Raw genomic sequence first — 21,689 nt, 5'->3', positions numbered from 1 at the left:
TGCATAAATTGTCGTCACTGAAACATATTTGAATAACCATTTCTTTCTTTGCACTGACTCAGAATGGGTATCCTTTTCATTTTTGCAGTTAATTGTAACAAAAAGTAATTAACCATCAACGACACTCTGGATGCCTCTATAGTTATAAGTGGGGTTCCAGTAAAACATAAAATAAAAAAGGTGATTTTAAAAAATCTATAATTTCTAAATTTATAATCTATATAATTTTTTTCAGATAGAGACATCAGTAAATTTAGAAATGAACACCACCCAATGCCAAGTGTATTTCACCAGTGATAGTTACTGTGACTCATTGTATGTATGACCAGTAAAATTAAGAAATTTACAGTGTTTTAATAATGTAGCTTTCATAAATTCACAAAAACAATAGATTCCACACTTTCTGACTGTATTTTGAACTGATGCATCATTATTATTATTATTACAAAAGGCCAGAAGTTGCCTATATCTCTTAAAAAACTTGATGCATGCTCGATCATCCAGGTAAGGACATTTTCTGGGAGCTTCATTTTAAGATTGTCAATCTTGATCTAGCAAGCCTGTGCCTCACTCAGAATCACACAACTCAGTCATGACAAATGTGTAGCCGGGATTGCCAGAGGTACAATCTTTGTGAGAAGACTTTTGACAGACAACACAAAGAAGCCATACATGGGTCAGCTATTGGTGTATGGCGAAATACAAATCATTTTGCAACAAACAAACAAATTTATATTACCTTCAGTTTTTAATAAGCATTTATTTAATTAACTCACTAACATTGTGTGAGCTTTTAATACAAAAACACCCCACCACCACCAACATGAAAATTCACTCTGACTCACAAAACCTACAAAATACTTCCTCTATTTAAAGGCTTGTGTGTTTTCCACAAACTGACCATTGCAAAATGGGAAGCTTATTAAGTTCAGTTTGCTTTTTCTCCATTGTCTTTATTTCCTTTCTTTTTCCACATGGTGGCACTAACAGTCATCTATACAGAATTAATTAACGGCGCTGTAAAGTTAGAGCGGACTATACCATTATGCTTCTTTTGTAAGGGGTGACAGTGGTATCGAGAGGCTTCTCTATTTTTTGGAAATCAAGGTTCATTCAGGCAGTTTAGTTATCACCTTAATTACTGCAGACAAAAACACATTTTTCCTTCCAAGCTGACAACCTCGCCCCGCCCCATCCTCCCGCTTCTCTTGCTCAGTAACCTCAGTAAGTAAAGATGGGAAAGTGAAAGCTAGAAAGTCCATACCTTGGCCACAGCTTTGGTTTGAACTTTCAAATCTGGAAGTGGAACATCTTGACAAAAAGGTGAGTAGCCGCAAGCATTTTAATACATTTTTCATTTACGTTTTTAAAACATAAGCCATTTTCCCCTTACAAAAACCCCCCACACGTAGGAACATGACAAAGAAAATGACGCATGATTGTCTACAACTTGAGGAAGTTTGGGTTGCATTTGTATTTGTGGTCTCAGAAGAGTGAGTATGAGTAATCTAAAAGATATTTAGAGACCGTGATCTCCGAAATCGGAACAGATTTCAAACAGTTTGTGAACACGGAGGACCCTGCACAGACGTTCACGTTAAAATTCTGTGTGAATAAGTCAACCTGTTAGAAGAAACCCTAAATGTTTCTAGTCTAAGAGTCGTCATTATCGTGGAAAATCTAGCAGTGGAAAATGAAATTTAAAAAAACGCAGACAAGACAAGAATATATAACTTGTGAATAATCCATGCAAAAGTTGTGAACATGGAGGAGTCTGCACAGATAAACACGAGGGCAACAGCCTGCCAGTGAAAGAGGAAGCGGTAGATGTAGCTTGCTCTGGTTCGTCCCATGCTAAAAAGCGCCCAGGGATTTGCATCAGTTTGTTAGTGTACTGATAGTCTAGTTAGTTTGCTCATCTTTGATAATCTCTGTGCTTTTCTGTATATATGAAATGAATTTTCTTATTGTAACTGAGCGCTTACGGTGTGCTCTTGAAAAAAAAAAACATGATTCCCTTTGATACATACTAACAGTTTTATCAGACTTCCTGCGTACTTTATACCTCTATGTTCTGGGATTCACTACGCATTAGCAGTCAGTGTACTGTTTGTTTGTCACTTGTATTTTTTTCTCTATTCTTTACTTAATGATCATTGGATTAATATTTCTTCTTTGTTTTTCAGAAGTAGTTGATATTAGGTTCCAGATTTGCAATGCAGGTATTTGTTTTGCTTTTTGTCTTTTTCCTCTGAAAAGCTGACTTTATTTCATCAAGTGTCAATGTGATCAGAACAGACTTGAGATCAGAAACAGCAACTTAAACACTTGTTGTATCATTACACATAGTAAATATGTTTTGATGAGGATGGTTGTTATTTGTTTATTTTTACATTGCTTGGACACAAGGTAAGCAATTAGACATTATAGCATATTAGAATAAACAGCCAAATATTTGTACATGTCTTTCTACTCTGTTTTAAAAACGTATTATGGTACTGCTATAGTTATTGAGTATAAACTAAAAGTATGTTTTATTTCCCTTTGCCAAAAGAATTATGTCAGCAGTTCTGCCACAAAAATGAACGAACATGAAAAAGGTGTGTATTATTTATTATTTCACAGTCACATTCACAATTTTTATTTTATGATTTTTAAATACATGCTTTCATTTTCTTCATTTACAAGCAGCAGACTTTGTTGATGAAAACAGGGCAAAGTTAATCCAAGAAGTTTCTGAAGTGCTGGCGATAGCAGAAGAGCTTGGAGACCTGGTCCATCCTGAAGCCTATGCACTGATTGAAGCTAAAGAGACAAGCCAGGAAAAAATGAGGGTGCTCTTTCAAAGAACACTGCGTTCAGGAGGGGTGACGGCCAAAGCAGCCTTCTTTGATGCCCTTAAAAACCATCATCCAGATCTAGTGGAGAGGCTTGGTATGATTTGCTCTTTTAAAGACGTCAAATATGGTTTAACATGTATAACAAGTTAATAGTTTCTCTTTTATTTTCTTTAGGTGGCTAATTCCAAAGCAGCTTTGGCATTCCTGCATTTTTTGGACAGAAGTGTCAAAGACCTTTCCTGCCCTTTAAAAAAATGAATCTTTTGTGAAAAATATGTATTATGTTTGATACATGACTTTTTGAAACCTCTACATCATCAGTGTGATTTTTTTCCTCCTAAAGACCTAAATAGATTTCACCCAAAATTTCTAAAGATTAAACTGCAAAAAAAAAATGTCAGAATTAGCAAATACGATACAATTTAAAGTCAAATGTGCCAATTTCTTCTTATCGTTTTATAATTTGTCAATAAACAGCCCATTTTTTTAAACTAGTATTCTCTGGGAGTTATTTCATGGTTCAGGCTTTGCATAGTTAGTGTATGCATATATGTGTGTGTGGGACTGTATATATATAAAAAATACATATATCTATATATATATATATATCTATATCTATCTATCTATCTATCTATCTACCTATATATATATATATATATGTATGTAGTTTTTAAATCCCCGCTAGCCCCTGCGGGCGGTCAATCCTTCAAGCTCGGGTCCTCTACCAGAGGCCTGGGAGCTTGAGGGTCCTGCGCAGTATCTTAGCTGTTCCCAGGACTGCGCACTTCTGGACAGAGATCTCCGACGCTGTTCCAGGATCTGCTGGAGCCACTCGCCTAGTTTGTGAGTCACTGCACCTAGTGCTTCAATTAACACTGGGACCACCGTTACCTTCACCCTCCACATCTTCTCGAGCTCTTCTCTGAGCCCTTGGTATTTCTTGAGCTTCTCATGTTCCTTCTTCCTGATATTGCTGTCATTCGGAACCGCTACATCGATCACTACGGCCGTCATCTTCTGTTTGTCTACCACCACTATGTCCGGTTGGTTAGCCACCACCATTTTGTCCGTCTGTATCTGGAAGTCCCACAGGATCTTAGCTCGGTCATTCTCCACCACCCTTGGGGCCATCTCCCATTTTGATCTCAGGACTTCCAGGTTGTACTCGGCACAGATGTTCCTGTACACTATGCCAGCCAATTGGTTATGGCGTTCCATGTATGCCCTGCCTGCTAGCATCTTGCACCCTGCTGTTATGTGCTGGATTGTCTCAGGGGCATCTTTACACAGCCTGCATGTGGGGTCTTGTCTGGTGTGATAGACCCCAGCCTCTATGGATCTTGTGCTCAGAGCTTGTTCCTGTGCTGCCATGATTAGTGCCTCCGTACTGTCTTTCAGTCCAGCTTTGTCCAGCCACTGGTAGAATTTCTGGATATCAGCCACCTCCGCTATCTGCCGGTGGTACATACCATGCAGGGGCCTATCCTTCCATGATGGTTCCTCGCCTTCCTCCTCTTTCTTGGGTTTCTGCTGCCTGAGACATTCACTGAGCACTCGGTCAGTTGGGGCCATCTTTGTGATGTATTCATGGATATTCGTTGTCTCATCCTGGACTGTGGTGCTGACACTCACCAGTCCCTGGCCTCCTTCCTTCTGCTTAGCGTACAGCCTCAGGGTGCTGGACTTGTGTGAAACCCTCCATGAATGGTCAGGAGCTTTCTTGTCTTGATGTCAGTGGCTTCTATCGCCTCATTTGCCCAGCTTATCTTCCCAGCCGGGTACCTGGTCATGGGCAGGGCATAGGTGTTGATAGCCTGGATCTTATTCTTACCTTTCAGCTGACTCCTCGGGACTTGTCTGACCCTCTGCAGGTACTTGGTGGTTGCAGCTTTCCTAGCGACCTCTTCATGGTTTCCATTTGCCTGTGCGATGCCCAGGTACTTGTAGCTGTCCTCTATGTCTGCAATGTTGCCTTCTGGTAGTTCGATCCCTCCAGTTCTGACTACCTTCCCTCTCATAGGTAGGGCAAGAGACGAAATATATATATATGTATTTCGTCTCTCTCGCTCTCTCTCTCTCTCTCTCTCTCTCTCTCTCTATATATATATATATATCTATATATAGCTAGCAAGGTCAAACCCCTAACCCTATATGTATATATATATGTCCATATATCATTTATTGACATTTTGTTAAGCCGTACTAATTTAGGATTAAGTCATGAATATGAGGGTTAATAAAAATCTCTGTGCAAAATAAGTTTTGCTTCTTAGCTTTTCAACATTTCTATTGCATTCATTATAAATTGGAGGCTTTGTTTTTTCCTTTATCTAGTGGGAGAATGGGAGCAACTGCGAGAGAATGAGAGACATACAGTAGATAGAGAGAGAGAGAGAGACATTCTAAGAGGCTTTTCTGGTTCAATCCCTCTGTAACTGTCACAAGCAGTCAGTCAGTCAGTCACCTGTAGATGATGTTACTGAAAGCACTGTAGGCAGCAAAGTTCCTCCTGTTTCTCAATGAATAGTTAAAACAGTTTACCAACTCAAGATTAAAAAGCTCCCGCAGCAGCCAGAACAGACATTTTAAAGATGTTGATCTGGTAAATTCTATTAATTAAAACCTCATAATATAAGAAAGTATTTATAGAACTTTGTTGTTGTACTACCATGATAAATAATAGTGCCACGGTATACAAGCCACTCCTAAATTTAAGTGTGACAAACTAATTAGACAGCATTACGTCGTTAAAAGTTATTCTCTGTCTCATGTCTCAAAGACAGGAAGTTTGTACGTATTCTGGGGTTTGACCTTGTCTCATTCAGCTCTGTCTACACATACACACGAACACAGACCGTCACAACATGGTAATCTCCTGTGAGGAAAGTGTTTTCAAGTGTCATCTTGACCCATCCTTCTCTTCCTCGGTACTACTACCTACACTCCACCCAACACCCATCTCACCCCACCCCATTCTGCATTAATGCTCCCAATCCTCTTTGTGGGAGAGTGACGTCTGCTACTGTCAGAAACAGAGTTAAGCTCAGCAGGCATCAGGAGAATAGAGTAGAGAGAAGCTCCCAGCCGTAGGGATAACCAAGCAAGTTCTGGACCTCCAGGGGGACGAATCTCTGCTGCGTAAGCAAGGCTTGACTCTCCTCCCCAGGGGCTGCTTGTTCCTTTAGCTGGGGAGCATACAGGAGATCTAAATTTGCTGTGCCACGATAGCGACCTTCATCAACAGGTGGGCAAAAAAAACTATCCACTGTCCGAGGGCCTTAATGGCCTCCATGGATAAGTAATAACTAACCGGAATACAAACTCAGCCTTGGACAATTTGTTTAGGATCTTTTGTTGCTGTTTCTTCTATTTCCTACAGGTTTGTCATCAAGTCTCGAGCGGCATGATAGCTTACTCCCATATCAGGTGTGTCTGAAAGGTGTTTGTGTGAACATGCACTCAAAGCATTGACTGCATTAGAGTGTGTCTCCCAGGGTTTGCTGAGGCCACTGTTTACTTGCAGCGTGAAGGTGTGATTCTATTTGTGTGTATGAAACAAGTCAAAAGTGCTTAAAGAGTGTGTGATAGGTGGTTAGGCACCGTGGAGGTCAGAGCCCTGGATTTCATAGAGATGGAAGGTCATGCTTATGACCGCTTTGGAGATGGAGAAAGGGACAGCTACCTCATTGACTACCGAAGGATTGTTGGAGACATGGAACCAGCACGGCCACGGCCCTCAAACAGAGATGGGGAGCAACCTCACCCGTATGGGGGATATGCCCACCCTGTGCTACATGGACATGGATATGAGACAGCAGCCCAGCGATACAGCGCTACACGTATTCAAGCTGGGTATGAACCAGAGAGGTCAGTGTCACACTCTATTAGCAGTCTTCACACGCTGCAACATCACAAGCTTCTATGGTCTGCAGATGTGATACTATGAAGCCGTATAACTTGTAAACATTGCACTTCCAGTAGCAACTGAGCTGTTTTCACTTTCTAGTTGCGTTGGCTGTGCTCATTACAAGCTCATTTATCAGCTACCTGGGCAGCCTACCAAATCCTCTTACCTACTGTACTGCCGTCATAGGTGTATAGAAGGAGTTTCCATTGACAAGGACGGATTCTCTTTTGTTTGCGTTTCCTGTTTTCTCTCCAGCATTTGTAATAGGATCTAGTTACAGTATGTGTGTAAGAAACAGAGACAGATGAGCCGCATGCTTTTTGAAATGGATTCAGAATTTAACTGCTGACTAACCAACCATACCTTTATTTTTAGTAAAAATACACTTTCTCCTAATTTAGTTGCACTGTTTTCAATCAGCTAAAGTGATGGACAGAATAATAAAATATTTACTTAAGTGTTTGGAAATCTGCAACAATAACAAATTAATGTAAATTTAAAGCTATATATATCTATAATGTTGTTGTCTTTTCATTGGGATGCACCAGTATCTCACTCAGTATTTAGATGTGGTGGCTAACTCATATTCTCAGCTCCACGATGAGTGTATGTGTGTGTGTTTTTCTAAATTTCAGCATGGCTGACTACTTGATCAGCGGGGGTACAGGTTACGTTCCTGAGGATGGACTCACAGCACAACAACTTTTTGCTATCGGCGACGGACTTACATACAAGTAAGAAATGCTAAATTTAAAATGAAAAAAAACCCCCTCACACACACAAACACATTCATGGCATTGCTTACATGCTGACACAGATCCACGTGCACCTAAAGAAACACACATATACACTGTTATCTCATATCTTCCATTAAATGTTTATTAATATCAGCGATGACACATCTGCTCAGGTTTTATATGGGGGATTATTACGCATAATACTACTTTCAAGGGTGAGTCTTGAGTGGTGGTACAGACATTAAAAGCAGTGTCTGTCAGAGTGTGTGTGTGTGTGTGTGTGTGTGTGTGTGTGTCCTGCACATATCAGTGCTTTAATGGCTGTCAGAGTAGTTTCCTTAATGGGGCTCTGTGTGGGGTTTATCAGTGTGCAGAGGATAAATGCAGAACATTTCAGTGTGCTGCTGACAGATTATTTCTGCTTACTGTCAGCTAAAAAATAAAATAAAATTTTGCCTTGTAGGAATGACTGCAAAACATATAGTTCACATACACAACTATAAGAGGTAGCTTTACAAGTGTTTTGCTGGTCGATGTCACTATTAATATTACATGCTGGTTACCAGTCGCCACAGTGAGGCTGGTTTTGTTTTTTCAGTTAAGTCTTTGTGTGTTTCCTTATGGCAAAAAGTGGTCCTGGCGACACCTGCAATAGCAGGAAGCACCAAAAAGGTGGTGTTGAGTTTGTCAGGACGGTAGCATTGCAACTGTGGAAGATGCACACACAAAACTTTACAGGTGAGTAGCTGAGATCAAAATGAGCGTCGAGTTTGAAGATAGGTGACATCCAACCCATGAGTGCTAACAACTCATGTGATGATGTGGTAATCACTGAGAGCTGAGATCAAATCGACGTGCTGACGAGTGCAATGACTGATGTGACCCCACTGACAAGTGATTTCTAATTTAATTTGTGCAGTACTTCATAGTCGTCATGATCTTCTCTCCACATCTGTCACCTCTCTCCTTTCAGTGACTTCTTGATCCTCCCCGGTTTCATAGATTTCACTTCTGATGAGGTGGTAAGTGTCATCATACTGTCGAATATATTAAACATAGCCTACTGTTCAAACTTTCTCAGTGTACTGCTCATAAATTTGTGATGTAGTTGGGATTAGGGTTCTTCAACATGGGTTATGTCACAACACTAGTTGCTATAATCCCTGTGAGGTTGCTGCTTTGGTGAGTGGCAACACAGGAATAGTTTCCCTTGAAAACTGTCACGAGCAAAGTGAGCTAAGTGTGCTTCAAACACGGTGTCCTTTTACTCATTATATTTTATATTGCTGATATTAAGGTGCTGCTGTAATCAGTCCTTAACTCTTTGTTGTGTTGCTTAGTTAAAGGTGCATGAGCACGGGGTTGTTTATTTGACTTGCACTGTGTTCATCTTTTTGAACTCTGCTGGGACATTAAATTAATTTCATGACTAGATCACATGGGTTATTGCTGGATAGCAGGTGTTCGAGGAAGCCACCTGGGTCCTTTAAACGCTCAGCTGGTTAGTTCAGCAACTCCACTTCTGATGCGTCTAAACTGGCTCACAGCAGGGCAAATGAGCCAGTTAAGAAATACGTTACTATTTCAGATTTAATTTGCTAAAATGCTTATTGTAGACCTCAGTGTTGCAGTATAAGGTGATAAATTTGTTTCCAAATGCATTGAACTTTTAAGGATCTAACTTCAGCACTGACACGAAAGATTACCCTGAAGACGCCTCTCATTTCATCTCCTATGGATACAGTCACGGAGTCATCCATGGCCATCGCCATGGCAGTGAGTACAAACACCGCAGAGTGTTACATACATCACACTTAATAGCTGAGTAGGTACTGCTCAAATGATGCTTTTCTTCACTTACTTACTCCTGTCTCTAATTGGTTGGATTCAGCTGATGGGAGGGATTGGAATAATTCATCATAACTCCACTGCTGAGTTCCAGGCCAATGAGGTGCGCAAAGTGAAGGTGAGATAGAAAAAGTCACCGCACACATGTGCTCTAATTAAATAGATGAAATCATTTTTGATCTGTGAAGCCCCTAACAGCCATCTGATATGGAAATTAATTCTCACTTGACATTCGTGTTTGTTTTTACTAGAAATTTGAGCAGGGCTTTATTACAGATCCAGTGGTAATGAGTCCCCGTCACACAGTAGGCGATGTGTTCGAGGCCAAGCTACGCCATGGTTTCTCTGGGATCCCGATTACAGAGACTGGCAAGATGGGCAGCAAGCTGGTCGGCATAGTTACCTCCAGGGATATCGATTTTCTTTCTGAGAAGGACCATGACCAACCCCTTGAAGAAGTGAGTGTATCAATGTTGTGGACAATTCTGCAAGAATGTGTATATTTTTGAGAACATAATCTGGTAAATGGTAAATGGACTGATTCTTATATAGCGCTTTTCTACTCTCCTGGAGTACTCAAAGTAAGACTTATAATATCAAACGAGTGTGTGTGTGGTCACAGTTTATTTTCTGATGCAGGCAATGACAAAAAGAGAAGATCTAGTTGTTGCACCAGCTGGAGTCACACTAAAAGAAGCTAACGATATACTGCAACGTAGCAAAAAAGGTAAAACTTTAAAGAGTAACTCTGCCATTTAGGTAGCAATCATAATTGTGACTCTAGCATATTTGACTTTTCCTTTCCTTTCTCATTCTCCCAGGTAAGCTCCCCATAGTTAATGACAACGATGAGCTCGTCGCCATTATCGCTAGGACTGACTTAAAGAAGAACAGGGATTATCCTCTGGCTTCCAAGGACTCTCGTAAACAGCTGCTGTGTGGAGCCGCCATCGGTACCAGGGAGGACGACAAATACAGACTGGACCTCCTCGTGCAGGCTGGAGTCGATGTTGTTGTCCTGGTAAGTTTTGATTTTGCTGTAATTAAGCTTTTGGTCAATCTGTGATTTGATTCTTATTATTTGATCAGATCACATATAGTCAGCCAAGTCATTTGTCTCATATTAATCACCGGATGAATGGAACTACAGAGTGGGTATGAGTGTTTGACCGATCTTAAGTCATTTTTCCCATAATTTTGTTTTATTATTATTATTACAGGACTCTTCTCAAGGAAACTCAGTCTATCAGATTAACATGATAAACTACATCAAGCATAAATATCCCGAACTACAAGTGGTTGGAGGAAATGGTGAGCACCCTTTCTTTACTCGGGACTGTCTTCTTGAATTCATCTTCTACCTTTGTGCCTTTCTTTTGTCACTTTCCTGTGCCTCTGTCTCTCTCTAGTGGTGACAGCTGCTCAGGCCAAAAACCTCATAGATGCCGGTGTGGATGCCCTGAGGGTGGGAATGGGATGCGGCTCTATCTGTATCACACAGGAAGGTACAATCATACTTAATCATGGGACATAAAAATGTATGAATTTCACTGTATTGAGGATATTTTGCTCCCAACCATCACATTGTGGTCTTGTTTCTCAGTAATGGCGTGTGGACGGCCCCAAGGTACATCAGTATACAAGGTCGCGGAGTATGCCAGACGTTTTGGAGTGCCGGTAATCGCTGATGGAGGCATTCAAACTGTTGGACATGTGGTAAAAGCTCTTGCCCTGGGAGCATCTACAGGTAAAAGAAAGAAATATTCTCTCATTTTCTCTGGGCATTAAATTTGTGTGTACACTTGGATTAGCCAGTGGACAATTCAGTCTTTTTTTTCTTCCTCAGTGATGATGGGGTCATTGCTGGCGGCAACTACTGAAGCTCCAGGAGAATATTTCTTTTCCGATGGTGTACGCCTGAAAAAGTACAGAGGAATGGGCTCCTTAGATGCCATGGAGAAAAATAACAGCCAGAAACGCTACTTTAGGTGAGATTTTTACTGGAAAACACTTAATCTGGAAAACTTTTACCTTGTTAATCATGTGAATTATATTTGTGTGCCCAGTGAGGGAGATAAGGTAAAGGTGGCTCAAGGTGTTTCGGGGTCAGTACAAGACAAAGGCTCCATTCAAAAGTTTGTTCCTTACCTCATTGCTGGCATCCAACATGGCTGTCAGGACATAGGAGCCAAAAGTTTGTCCATTTTACGGTAAGTGTCAAACTGTTTAGTGTGAGATTTATTACGTGAAGGCTTTCGCCAAGTATCCTCCTGTGATCTGTCTCCAGGTCAATGATGTATTCTGGAGAACTGAAGTTTGAGAAGAGGACCATGTCGGCTCAGATGGAAGGTGGCGTCCACGGGCTTCACTCGTAAGTCTGACCTATCTGACCTCTGCTGCAACCCCTTCTTTCTCCATGTATGTCTTTTCCTTTTCCAGTTTCTGTTTTTTAAACATTTTGATACCAGTGACAGTATGTGAACATGCTGTTGTTAGATATGCTTCATTGTTAAATGTCCCCTAATTTACCTTCAGCAGTATCAAAATGCTCTTATCTTTTTTTTTCTTACTCATGCTATCATATTAGATATTCTTTTGTGCCATGTAAGTAATCATTACCTCCATCTTCTCCTTTTTTAAATTCATCTTCATTGATTTTTTTAACTCTAAAGTTTATGCTTTCCCTCTTTTTTTTCTATTCCACATGTAGTTATGAGAAGCGGCTTTAATGAAACGGGTGGAAGAGGAAACACCCGATCGGGACCCAATGTCCCGACCCCAGCAGCTATGAGCAGATGCACCGGGCGCATGTGATCAGAATGCAATGCATGAAGCTCCTGTGACTTCTACACTCTAAAGTTTAAACAAAGCTATTCTTTGACCTTCTGTTCACTGGTGTCCCAGCTCTGACCCCCAAAACAACTCTCTTTAAGTTCAAAGAGCCTAAAAGGATAGAGCCAAAGAATAGAGTTTTAGAGGATGGTCATAAACTCTTAATCTGTTGTTCTCCCTCTCAGGTCAAGGTGTAGAGGGAATCCTGTACTTACCTATTCTGTTGTTCCCTTTCAACAAGAAAAAGTATGGAACAAACTTGTCATGATATATCGGCTTGATAGAGAAGAGTACAGCCATATATTTCCTTGTTCATTTACTACATTTACTATTTTTGTTGCAGGAAATCAAGTAAAAGCGCACAGAGCTATAATCACATACTTTTAGTTCTCTTTCTCTCTTATATATAACAATAACAAGCGAAGTGTACTAATAAACACAGAAAAGTAAAATTCTCAGAATGTTTTTAGTGCACAGGTTTGTCCCTCAAGTCATTTCTCTGATACGTCACGGTGAGCTCTGTGCTGCTCTGTCATAGAAGGGACAAGAAAAGCATCAGCCTTAATTTATAAACGAGCACTCCAAATAGGGATTGACATCAAAAAGCAATTTACACTCTCACCTGGAACTTCACTCTTATTTTAATGTTATTGCTTGATTTAAAGGAGAGTATTCACAGTTTTCTTTCATCATTCTCATTTTTATTGTCACTATGCAACCAAAGCTCCACTTAGCTTTATAGTACATGCTGTATTCTTCAAAAATGCTATTTTGCAAAAGGTTATCATTAATAACACAGCAGTATATAGTATGGTTGGTTATTCGTCTTTATTTCCCAGGCTCAGTATTAAAAAAATAATAATAAAGCAAAAAAAGGTAGATACAGTAATGGATTCTCTAGTGTTGCAGTAGAACGAAACCAATATTCCAGTTTTGATTTATTTATTTCTAATGATCTTTACAAATATCATTTTTAAATTCATTTAATTTTTCCTTTTTTCTGTGAGGTACTCAACATATTTGGTTTGACACGTATTACATGTATTACTCAGTTTTAAAAAAAATCAACAGTTAATTTTCAATTTTGCCAACAATTTGTCACCAGTTAATTAAACTTCTTACTAGTTGACACATCTTAATTATAAATAATGCCATAAATAACATCTTCTTTTTTGGTCAACCTAGGAATCAAACTTTCATTTAATGTAACTTGTGTTATATAGTGGATGTATATGTATTTGAATAAAGATAATTTTTCAAACAACAGTTTGATACTATTTAAAAACTGTTTCGCTACCATTTTAAATTCATGCACTGTAATGACGTTGTTTTCATTCTTCAAAGATATTCCACTGTTAAAAGAAAACACCCAGAAACAACTCAAGGGAAACAAACAAACAACACCAGCTTGTCCCTATTGGTACTTTAAAAGGTGACATGAATGCTTTTACACTCAAAATTCAAAGAAACCTCAAAAGGTTTATATATTTAGACTGTAATTCTTTTAGCACACTATCAGAAAAGGGAAGCGGAGAAAGTTAAGCCCTTTCAAGTATGTCTCACAAACCACAGAACGTATCAGCAACGCAAACTTTAACTTTTGTGACTTTTGCTTGTCCTATGGCTGCTAGATTTTCTCGACACAATCCTGGATTTTCACTAAAACAAAATAAAGCAAAAAAATTGAACTCCCGTTTGGGTTAACTTCTTTGCCACAAATATTACCTTTTTTAGAAACAAGTGTTTGATTTTACATATGGACACATACTAAAATTATAATGTTGCTCAAATAAAGCAATACTGCAAGGAAGAAATAAGTTGCTGAAAACAGCATAATGAAATCAGTCTTATAAACTTTTTTTTTGTTTGAATATACAATATCCACAGTACAGTATTTACAAAAAAATATTGGCTCATATAGGTCTATATAACTTTTTTGACATATAGACTACGGTTTAATTCCCCCATCTAACCTAAATAGAGTTAAATCTACATAATTTGTATTCCAGTTACACCCAGTTTTATTTATTTTTTTAGCTTCCTACAATTCAATGGTGTCACTGCAAACACTCAGTGCATCAATTTGTTTGCACACACTGACAAACTCTGCTTGTACAGCCATATCCCATTCCAGCTGTTTGCTTTCACTCAGGTGTTTAGTTCCTGCCAATCGGCCAGACCCCCGACTGTCCTGGGAAGCTAAGCTCAGGGTTCGGTAACGTCTGTGGTATTGCAGGTGGGGGATGGCACGTGGGAGGCTGCTCTGAGTAAAATTTTGCCCTCTGTTGGCCCATGAATGTGATCGCAGCTTTCCTGGTTCTTTGGAATGGCTGCAAAGGCCCTGGGTTGAACCAGTAACACTCCCTTTCCAATCGCATTGGTCTGGTGATAATGGTTGATTTCTACGAGCTGTCATACAGCCTTGAGGTTGGGAATACCTGGAGTTGGACAAGGTGTTCTCTTGATCTACATCTCCACAAGAAGAAGTTCGGTAAAGGGTATTTCCCACAGAGCTGGGCCCTTGGTTTGATGTACTTTGGCTAGGGGAGCTCAAGGAAAGGCTTGAGGAAGCAGGTATGAGTCTTGGGAAACCAAAGATACTATGAGAAAACAGGGATTCGCTGAACAGAGCTTGGTCGATGCTGCGCGACAAGTCTATGGGAGATGGAGGCCGCAGATCCACAGTCGAGTCAGTCTCGAGACCTAAATTATCCAGTGATGACAGGCGAGCCTCAGCTGAGGCTGTAGGTTTATGCGGTGGGTTTGGGGGTGTGGGGAGAGGTAGTACAGTTTTGCTTTGGCTGGGTTTGTGAACACAGTCTGGTATATTCCCAGGAGACTCCACAATTGAGCAAAGAGGAAGAACCTCTGACTGCTCCTTGACGACAACATCACAAGCCACCAGCTTTTCTTGTTTACCCTGGGAAAGGACGGGGGAATTTGCACCATCCTGAGAGGTTATGGTGAGCATTCGTGAAGGAGAGCCACAGGATAGACGGGACCAAGATCCTGGTCTAGGATGTGCTAGGGTCTTGTTAGAGTTGCTACAGAACAGAGGATGTGTGCCAATGACAGACAAACCTAGACACACCCCAATCTCACAGAGTCTGCAGCCTACCTGGTAGCCCCACCATGGCCAAGGCTGAAACCCATGGCCATCAACCCCACCCAAACCAAGGGCATGCAGGATCCCATAAAGCTGAAGACCTCCACACCCTAACAAACACAAAGAAGTTACTACTCCAGCTCCTGCTGCCCTACCCCAGTCCTTCATACTAGCAAAGGGGCAAATTGCAGGTCGCATCACCTCAGGAGATCCTCCACTCTCTCCATTGTCATTTAACCTGTAAATGTTTCTACTGTTGACTTGTGTTAAGCAGTAGAAGATGAGGTATGAGCATGAGAGAAAGGTGGTGAGACATACAAACACACCCTGAGGAAAGAGCAGGATGACAGTCGGGAGGCTGTGAAAGTGCTGAAAAATCCCAAAACACCCCAAAGAGATAATAAAATGTAACAGGGCCAAACATAGCAACAAGCAAGGCTTTGGCAAGGCTGAGAAGGAGGCAGAAATAACAGGTGGAAGGGAAAGATGCTTGCGTGAACGAAAGGAAAGAAGGAGGAAGGCCAGGGAAAATGCTGAGATCAAACATGGCAATGGCAGTTCGGAGAGCAGCAGAGAGACCACAGGGGAAAGGCGATCTTGGTAACTGTAAGCATCGTAAAGCAAACAGAAAGCCTGGATCCCTGCAAATGCCAAAATGAACAAGTGCAGCATTGTGAAGTAGGGGCTTCCTGGGGGACACCTCAGGGGCAGCCCTAACAAGCAGACTACAGAGATTAGGCCAAATACAGTGAAGACAGAGCCCAGGCCATAGATATGTGCTTCCCATGCAAATCCCCATGTAGCCAGGGCAGAGTTCCAGTCTGAATACAAAGGGACCAAAAATGAAGGGGTGAGAGCCAGAAAGGGGTGCAGAGGCTTGTTGTGAGTAAAATCCTCTGGGTAGGTAGGTGTCCAGGAATGATTTAGTGTTTTGCAGGTTGTGGCAATTGTGTCCATGTTACCATCTAGCCGGCTTGGGCTTCTGGCTTTTGAATCATTCTTGGAGTCATCTGTAAAGAGTATAAAAAAAACATGAACACCATATTGGTTATCTCAACAGAAAACCAAAAAGTAGAAAATTTAAGTACAGATTTAATTTAAAGTTTTCATTGGCAAACAAGCAAACATGCTAACTTGCATAAATATGATGGTATAGTAATACAGAGACCGTGTAAAAGATGGAGATCGCTATGGTTTTTAAAACATAGTATTAAACATGTCTTAATTTTTAAAAATGTAATGTCTCTAAATGAGTGACTGAGCCTGTAAATTCAGCAGGAGTAGGTCAAGTCAGAGGGTCATTTCCCCATAGACTTCTATAGGACCGCCCTCTGGTGGCCATTAAATAGAATGCAGGTATAAGGCACTATAAGCTACATCCATCTTTTACACTGTCAATGTCATCAGCACTTTATCCATGTCATCATGAGCATGTTAGAATGCTAGTGTTAGCATTAAGCTCAAAGCATGGCTTTGCTCAAGATACACCTTTGCTTCACACCTAATACACCTGTGTATTTTTATTATTTTTTGTGTGGTGGTTATGTGTTATATCATCTTTAATAATGACAAATTTTTCCTTGCGAAATGAACATACTGGTACTAATCTAACCTCTGGATACAGGCCAAATTTATTTTTGCGCACAATCTTCATTTTCTAAAAAGAGAGCAGGGTGTAATCTGCTGTGTGTGAAGCTAATCCATAATAAAACAGAACAGGCTTGTAACTGGGAATCTAACTGGGTCACAGACAGAGTGGGAGCATGAGCAGTAGGTTGTGTGCATATGTGTTTGTGTGAAAGTGAGGAAGAGAGATACTGTATGTGTGTTGATTAGCCAGTATTGACCTCATGCCTGCTCTCATTTTGTGTGGCTATAGGTAAATTCACATTAGTGAAGTGATGTTGTTATCTATAAGAATGTGAAAGAGCTTTATGACTGATGATAACAATGTAACAAACAAAAAATGTGAGTTTCTTATTCTTTATATGAAATAAGCTGTATAGGGCCATCTGAATCAGGGAACCTACTGGTTATAAATGGAATGTGTCCTATTTCTGGTCCTCCATTAGTAGTGAAGCAATTACATCAGTATAGATACAGCAAACAGAGAGCACTTTTAAGTGCGGGGCTTTCGCTCTGCTGTCTATGAAATCTAATAAAAAGGAGAACACATTTAATATATACTCCATCTTGATGCACTTATTCAATAAACTTGTTGTTACACTGAAAATGTGTGGTATTAAATGCATACACAGGAGGAAGCAAATTCCTTATTAATTTCTTTCAAGTCCTCCTCATATGCTTGTGGACACAACATTTACTTTGACAAGTAAATGCCAGTATGTGTGTGTGTGTACAGTAAATAGTGTGCATGCTGCATTATCCAGTAACCTCTGAGTGCGGGCAATGGAGGCTGACTGCAATGTGAATAAAATGTTTTACTTTAACAGGAGAGTGTAAGTTTGAACTGGAGAATCTGTGCTAAAAGGCTTGAATGAGAAAGACAAGGGCAGAGAACTGAAGGAGTTAGAGAGAGAGACATTTGAAGAAAGTGATGCAACCCATTCTGTGAATGTAAAAAAACTGTGTTTGCCAGCAGAATACATATCATAAACACTGCAGTGACATGTGGTGATTCTGAGTTTTTGGAGGTTATGCAAGGAAACTGAAATGCACTATAGGGCATAGTTTCAGCATTCGATTTATTGTAGGGATGCTGTAAATAATTAAAGGACTCTTACCTTCTTTTGCCTCCATGCTGGCAGTTTCTCTCTGTAAAATAAGATCTGTAATATCAATGAATCCATCTCTGTTTCCCTTTGTGGTAACAGAAATGCCTGTGGTCCATCCAAGAGTGTCTGGCCCCGGTCCAGTGGGCAGTGATGAAGTTGAGTTCTGCTCTGATGTGTGTGATGGGAGTGAGCCAGGGAGAAGAGAGGGTAAGTGAGTATCAGTCATCTGATTTTGAAAGCCTGGGAATGTTGGCTGATTCTCTCCAGTCTCTCTAGGATACAAAATCGATGCAGTGTTGGTCTCAGCTGGCTGATTCTTTAATGTTTGTTCATGGGTAAGCTTGGGTGGTACACTTGCTGATGAGGACTTCATTGTTTGCATTCTCTCTGTGGAGGCGGTATCTACTGTAGCACCCTTTGTGGGTATGGGTCCCTTCTCATTAGGAAATAAAAGAGATGTCTCAGCGCTCTCCAGTAAATCGCCGTATTCACCAATCACACCTTGTCTGTCTGTGTCCTCAGATGATGATAAGGACCAACTTAAAGGGGAACCCAGGAAGTCATCATCCTCGGGTGCAATCATGGGATCACTTGGTGCTAAACCGGGTACATGAGGTCTACTTGAGAGCTGTTTCAGAAACTGCCCTGCCTTGTCACTGTCTGGCTGTTGTGTTTCTTTCACATTTTCTCCAGTTAACGCTATGGCATGAAGCGAGTGAGGCAAAGAGAGAGGGAAGAGAAAATAAATATTCCACAGAGAGACCATGTTGAGGGTCCGCAAACTTGACCTCAAAGTCACTTGGAGTAGTTGTGCAGTCACATGTTTGAGTAATCCCTAATATCAGGTTTCCAAAGATGTCATTCTTAACACACCTGGAGAAAACAATCACGCATAAAAAACAAGTAATGCCAACACCCTTCAAATATTGCTTATCATTTGGATATCTCTAACATAGATAAAGTTAAACCGCTGCATGTGGGTCACAGCTAAAATCAAAAATTGTACGTGAAAATAACGGCAGTGTGATGAATATGAAAGCGGTGTGCTGAAACCCTCTGCTAGACTATAAAGTCTTGTGACGTGCACACAGTACAAACATTAAAATGCAAAAACCCATTTAAACAAGAGCATTAAAAAAGAGACATTAAACCACGCAACTCTGTGTGGCAGCCATTCCTTTTTTAGCTTCCTTACCTCATCAATAGCCCTCTTTGCTGCAGCCTCTTTAAACATATATGCCGCTCTGTGCTGCTGCATGTCTGCAGTCTCTGTCTGCATTGCACGGCGTGTCCTTTCATACTCACTCTGCTATGCCCCTGTTCTATCCATCGGGCTGCTGACACACGGGACAGACCCCACCTCCTCTACACAACCCCCGCTATGCCCACATGCTGCTTCTGCACTCATCTGACAGTGAGACTGTTTGCTGCCTTCGATTCTCCTAAATCTGAGGCTGCATCATTATGAGTATCACCTTTATTATAGTTACATGAGAACCTCGGAGAAGAGAAGGATAAATGTAAAAGCAAAATATGCCAAAGCAGATCAATACATGAATTTGTGTGTAATTTACAACTGTCGGCTAAAGTAAACAGCTCAACTAGAAACATTTCAACTAAAGTATATACTGAAAAGCAGATTATTTTTTAACAGCATACATCTATAATGCATGATCATAGTTACTTGTATATGACCACAGAACACCTGAGAATCTAGTACATGCAATATTTGACCAAGGATTTTTACCACCACTTATTGCGGCGAGAAACTGTGGTGGTGTTATCTTATTCACATTCCTTTATTTTCCTCCTTTTATTGTTCACGTGAGCTGTTTTTACCCAATGGGGGAAATCCAGTAACCTCATGGCCTAATTCAATTCCCATGGATGCTTCTAAAATAGACACTGATCCACATACCTTTGGACATATTTGGGGACAGTGAGCTTGAGGCACAGACACACATTATATGCTCTCTTTGCCTAGATGTTGCAGCTGTCTCAAAACTTCTGTTTTATAAACTTCTCACTGACCATTACTGTTGAATGGGAATTCTGCCAAATGCATAATGATTGGTCGCTGGGATGCAAACCTAACTTCATCCCATAAACAAATACAGCAAACATATCGTTAGGACAAAACACAAAGGCATAAATAATGGTTCTGCGTGCCAAGACACACACACTGGTTGTGACTGGCAACACCAAAGATAATAATAAAGCGTTTACACTTGGATAAGTACAGCCAGAATGACAGTGAAGGCTATGCCACATCATTTAGGCAGTCAGAGATGGGAGATAGGAACTTCCCCAGGGGTGTGATTAACCCAGTGTCTGATGAGGACACAGGAAAGCATCAACCCGGCCGTGACTAAAGGGGCTGGAAAGGAACAATGACAGGCCAAACATATGAGCTCAGAAAGGGACATGGCCAAATGATTGCCGCCTCACACTTGCTATCTGAATTCACTGAGCAACTGGTTTCTGTTTAGACAACTCATCCTCCAACAAGACAAAGTCAGCAGGGGCTGGGGTCCTGCAGGGAATGAGGACTGTCATGTCAAGACTCATAAACAAAGCTGCACAAGCAAAGAGGAGGATAAAAGCAAGCAATTCCCTTACTTTAAAAAAAAGATGAAGATGGGACAAAACGTACAGTACAATATTATACAGTGATGCCCTCTTAACATGTGTATACAAACATGACCTTTACACTTCACCTCAGTTCTCTGTTATTGGACCAACAAAGGAGGTCAAAGTAATGAGGGCAATGCCACAATCACATGTATCCCTTTGTGGAAACTCAAGCGAATTCTTAGAACATAAATCTAAAAGCATGTTCATTAAGGACAGGCATCACAAGTGTCTTTTAAAGAAGAACTGAGTGAAATGGTTTATTGTAATTGTAATAATAATAATAATTGTAATTGTAATAACTCCAACATTCATTAAACATACATTAAAATGACTATACTAAATACTATGATTTATTCAAAAGTATTTATATCATTGAATTCAGGTGTTCCAGTCAACAACTAGAGCCAAGCCCTCTCTTCCAAAATCCCTGTCTGCCCTCACAAATGTGTTTCTGGAAGAATGGTCATAAAGTCCCATAAACACACTCTTAAACCTTGTGGGAAAAGGGTGAGCCAAAATCATATTAAACCCCATGGATTAAGAATGGGATGTTACTCAGGTTCATAGGGAAGCATTGATTTTTTTCATGAAAAGCTGGAATCATAAAGGGAATTTATTAACAAGTTCCCTTTGTAATTATAAAGTCTCTCTGATTCTGATTGTGATGTGTATGAAAGTAAACATACATACATATATATATATATATATATATATATATATATATGTATAAATCGGCTGATTTTTAATTAGAGTGAAACTCGCTCATTGATGATGTCAAGGAAGACAGAAGAAGCCGAAGTGGAAGCAGCTATAAAAATCAGCCACATACAGGAAGCCCACTAATCAGTGATATCCACAGGTTCCAGGATAAGCATTTTCATTTTTGTTGTTAATTATTATTAACAAGGTATTATCCACAAAAGGGGAAAACTTGGAACTTGCGGACCTACCAAAAATACTGCATGAGTGCATGAACAGCTCAATCAGGAGGTCGCAAAAGAACCCAGAACAACATCTTAAGAACAGCAGGCCTCAGAGTTTATGACTCAA

The 21,689-nt window shown here is 40.4% G+C and overlaps 3 protein-coding genes across 10 annotated transcripts; 2 read left to right on the top strand and 1 right to left on the bottom strand.

Annotated features, from left to right (window-relative positions):
• Nucleotides 1-1,089: 1,089 nt before the first annotated feature.
• Nucleotides 1,090-3,337, top strand: LOC100703412 (NACHT, LRR and PYD domains-containing protein 1b allele 3). Of its 4 annotated transcripts, none has more exons than XM_019361537.2 (5): nucleotides 1,090-1,323; nucleotides 2,190-2,222; nucleotides 2,555-2,600; nucleotides 2,689-2,934; nucleotides 3,015-3,337. In XM_019361537.2, exons 2-5 carry the CDS (start codon nucleotides 2,217-2,219, stop codon nucleotides 3,020-3,022), a joined length of 306 nt encoding a protein of 101 aa, XP_019217082.1. In that variant the 5' UTR covers nucleotides 1,090-1,323; nucleotides 2,190-2,216; the 3' UTR covers nucleotides 3,023-3,337. The 4 variants fall into 4 exon arrangements, 2 of the variants coding, with proteins under 2 accessions (XP_019217082.1, XP_019217081.1); XM_019361536.2 differs by having other exon boundaries at nucleotides 1,092-1,323; nucleotides 2,187-2,222; XR_002062879.2 differs by having other exon boundaries at nucleotides 1,094-1,323; nucleotides 2,187-2,222; nucleotides 2,692-2,934.
• A 1,747-nt stretch (nucleotides 3,338-5,084) lies between these two features.
• Nucleotides 5,085-13,428, top strand: impdh1a (IMP (inosine 5'-monophosphate) dehydrogenase 1a). 5 transcript variants are annotated; one of them, XM_003440386.5, is made up of 17 exons: nucleotides 5,085-6,084; nucleotides 6,220-6,707; nucleotides 7,383-7,481; nucleotides 8,458-8,506; nucleotides 9,159-9,260; nucleotides 9,376-9,450; nucleotides 9,584-9,790; nucleotides 9,972-10,059; nucleotides 10,154-10,353; nucleotides 10,553-10,643; nucleotides 10,742-10,837; nucleotides 10,936-11,079; nucleotides 11,179-11,320; nucleotides 11,399-11,542; nucleotides 11,620-11,703; nucleotides 11,920-11,936; nucleotides 12,043-13,428. In XM_003440386.5, exons 2-17 carry the CDS (start codon nucleotides 6,472-6,474, stop codon nucleotides 12,144-12,146), a joined length of 1,878 nt encoding a protein of 625 aa, XP_003440434.2. In that variant the 5' UTR covers nucleotides 5,085-6,084; nucleotides 6,220-6,471; the 3' UTR covers nucleotides 12,147-13,428. The 5 variants fall into 5 exon arrangements, with proteins under 5 accessions (XP_003440434.2, XP_025764714.1, XP_005470906.1 ...); XM_025908929.1 differs by having other exon boundaries at nucleotides 5,085-6,707; XM_005470849.4 differs by lacking the exon at nucleotides 11,920-11,936 and having other exon boundaries at nucleotides 12,043-12,200.
• On the bottom strand, nucleotides 13,175-20,966 carry prrt4a (proline rich transmembrane protein 4a). The gene is made up of 3 exons (XM_005470847.4): nucleotides 19,201-20,966; nucleotides 18,015-18,878; nucleotides 13,175-16,280 (listed from the first exon to the last, which is right to left on the bottom strand). The coding sequence occupies exons 2-3, from the start codon at nucleotides 18,769-18,771 to the stop codon at nucleotides 14,206-14,208; spliced, it is 2,832 nt and encodes a 943-aa protein (XP_005470904.1). The 5' UTR covers nucleotides 18,772-18,878; nucleotides 19,201-20,966; the 3' UTR covers nucleotides 13,175-14,205.
• Nucleotides 20,967-21,689: the final 723 nt, after the last annotated feature.

This window comes from Oreochromis niloticus, linkage group LG7 (assembly GCF_001858045.2).
Source record: "Oreochromis niloticus isolate F11D_XX linkage group LG7, O_niloticus_UMD_NMBU, whole genome shotgun sequence".
Lineage (NCBI taxonomy): Eukaryota > Metazoa > Chordata > Actinopteri > Cichliformes > Cichlidae > Oreochromis > Oreochromis niloticus.
This window is presented reverse-complemented; position numbering and strand designations above follow the sequence as displayed.

Excerpts from the sequence above, each read along its gene's own strand:
- impdh1a (XM_003440386.5), top strand. The coding sequence starts at position 6,472 with ATGGAAGGTCATGCTTATGACCGCTTTGGAGATGGAGAAAGGGACAGC. Across the intron at positions 8,507-9,158 it reads ATTTCACTTCTGATGAGGTG|GATCTAACTTCAGCACTGAC; the intron begins GTAAGTGTCATC and ends TGAACTTTTAAG. Across the intron at positions 11,321-11,398 it reads AGCCAGAAACGCTACTTTAG|TGAGGGAGATAAGGTAAAGG; the intron begins GTGAGATTTTTA and ends TTGTGTGCCCAG.
- LOC100703412 (XM_019361537.2), top strand. Across the intron at positions 2,601-2,688 it reads AATGAACGAACATGAAAAAG|CAGCAGACTTTGTTGATGAA; the intron begins GTGTGTATTATT and ends TTCATTTACAAG.
- prrt4a (XM_005470847.4), bottom strand. The coding sequence starts at position 18,771 with ATGGTCTCTCTGTGGAATATTTATTTTCTCTTCCCTCTCTCTTTGCCT. Across the intron at positions 16,281-18,014 it reads CAGCATGGAGGCAAAAGAAG|ATGACTCCAAGAATGATTCA; the intron begins GTAAGAGTCCTT and ends TACTCTTTACAG.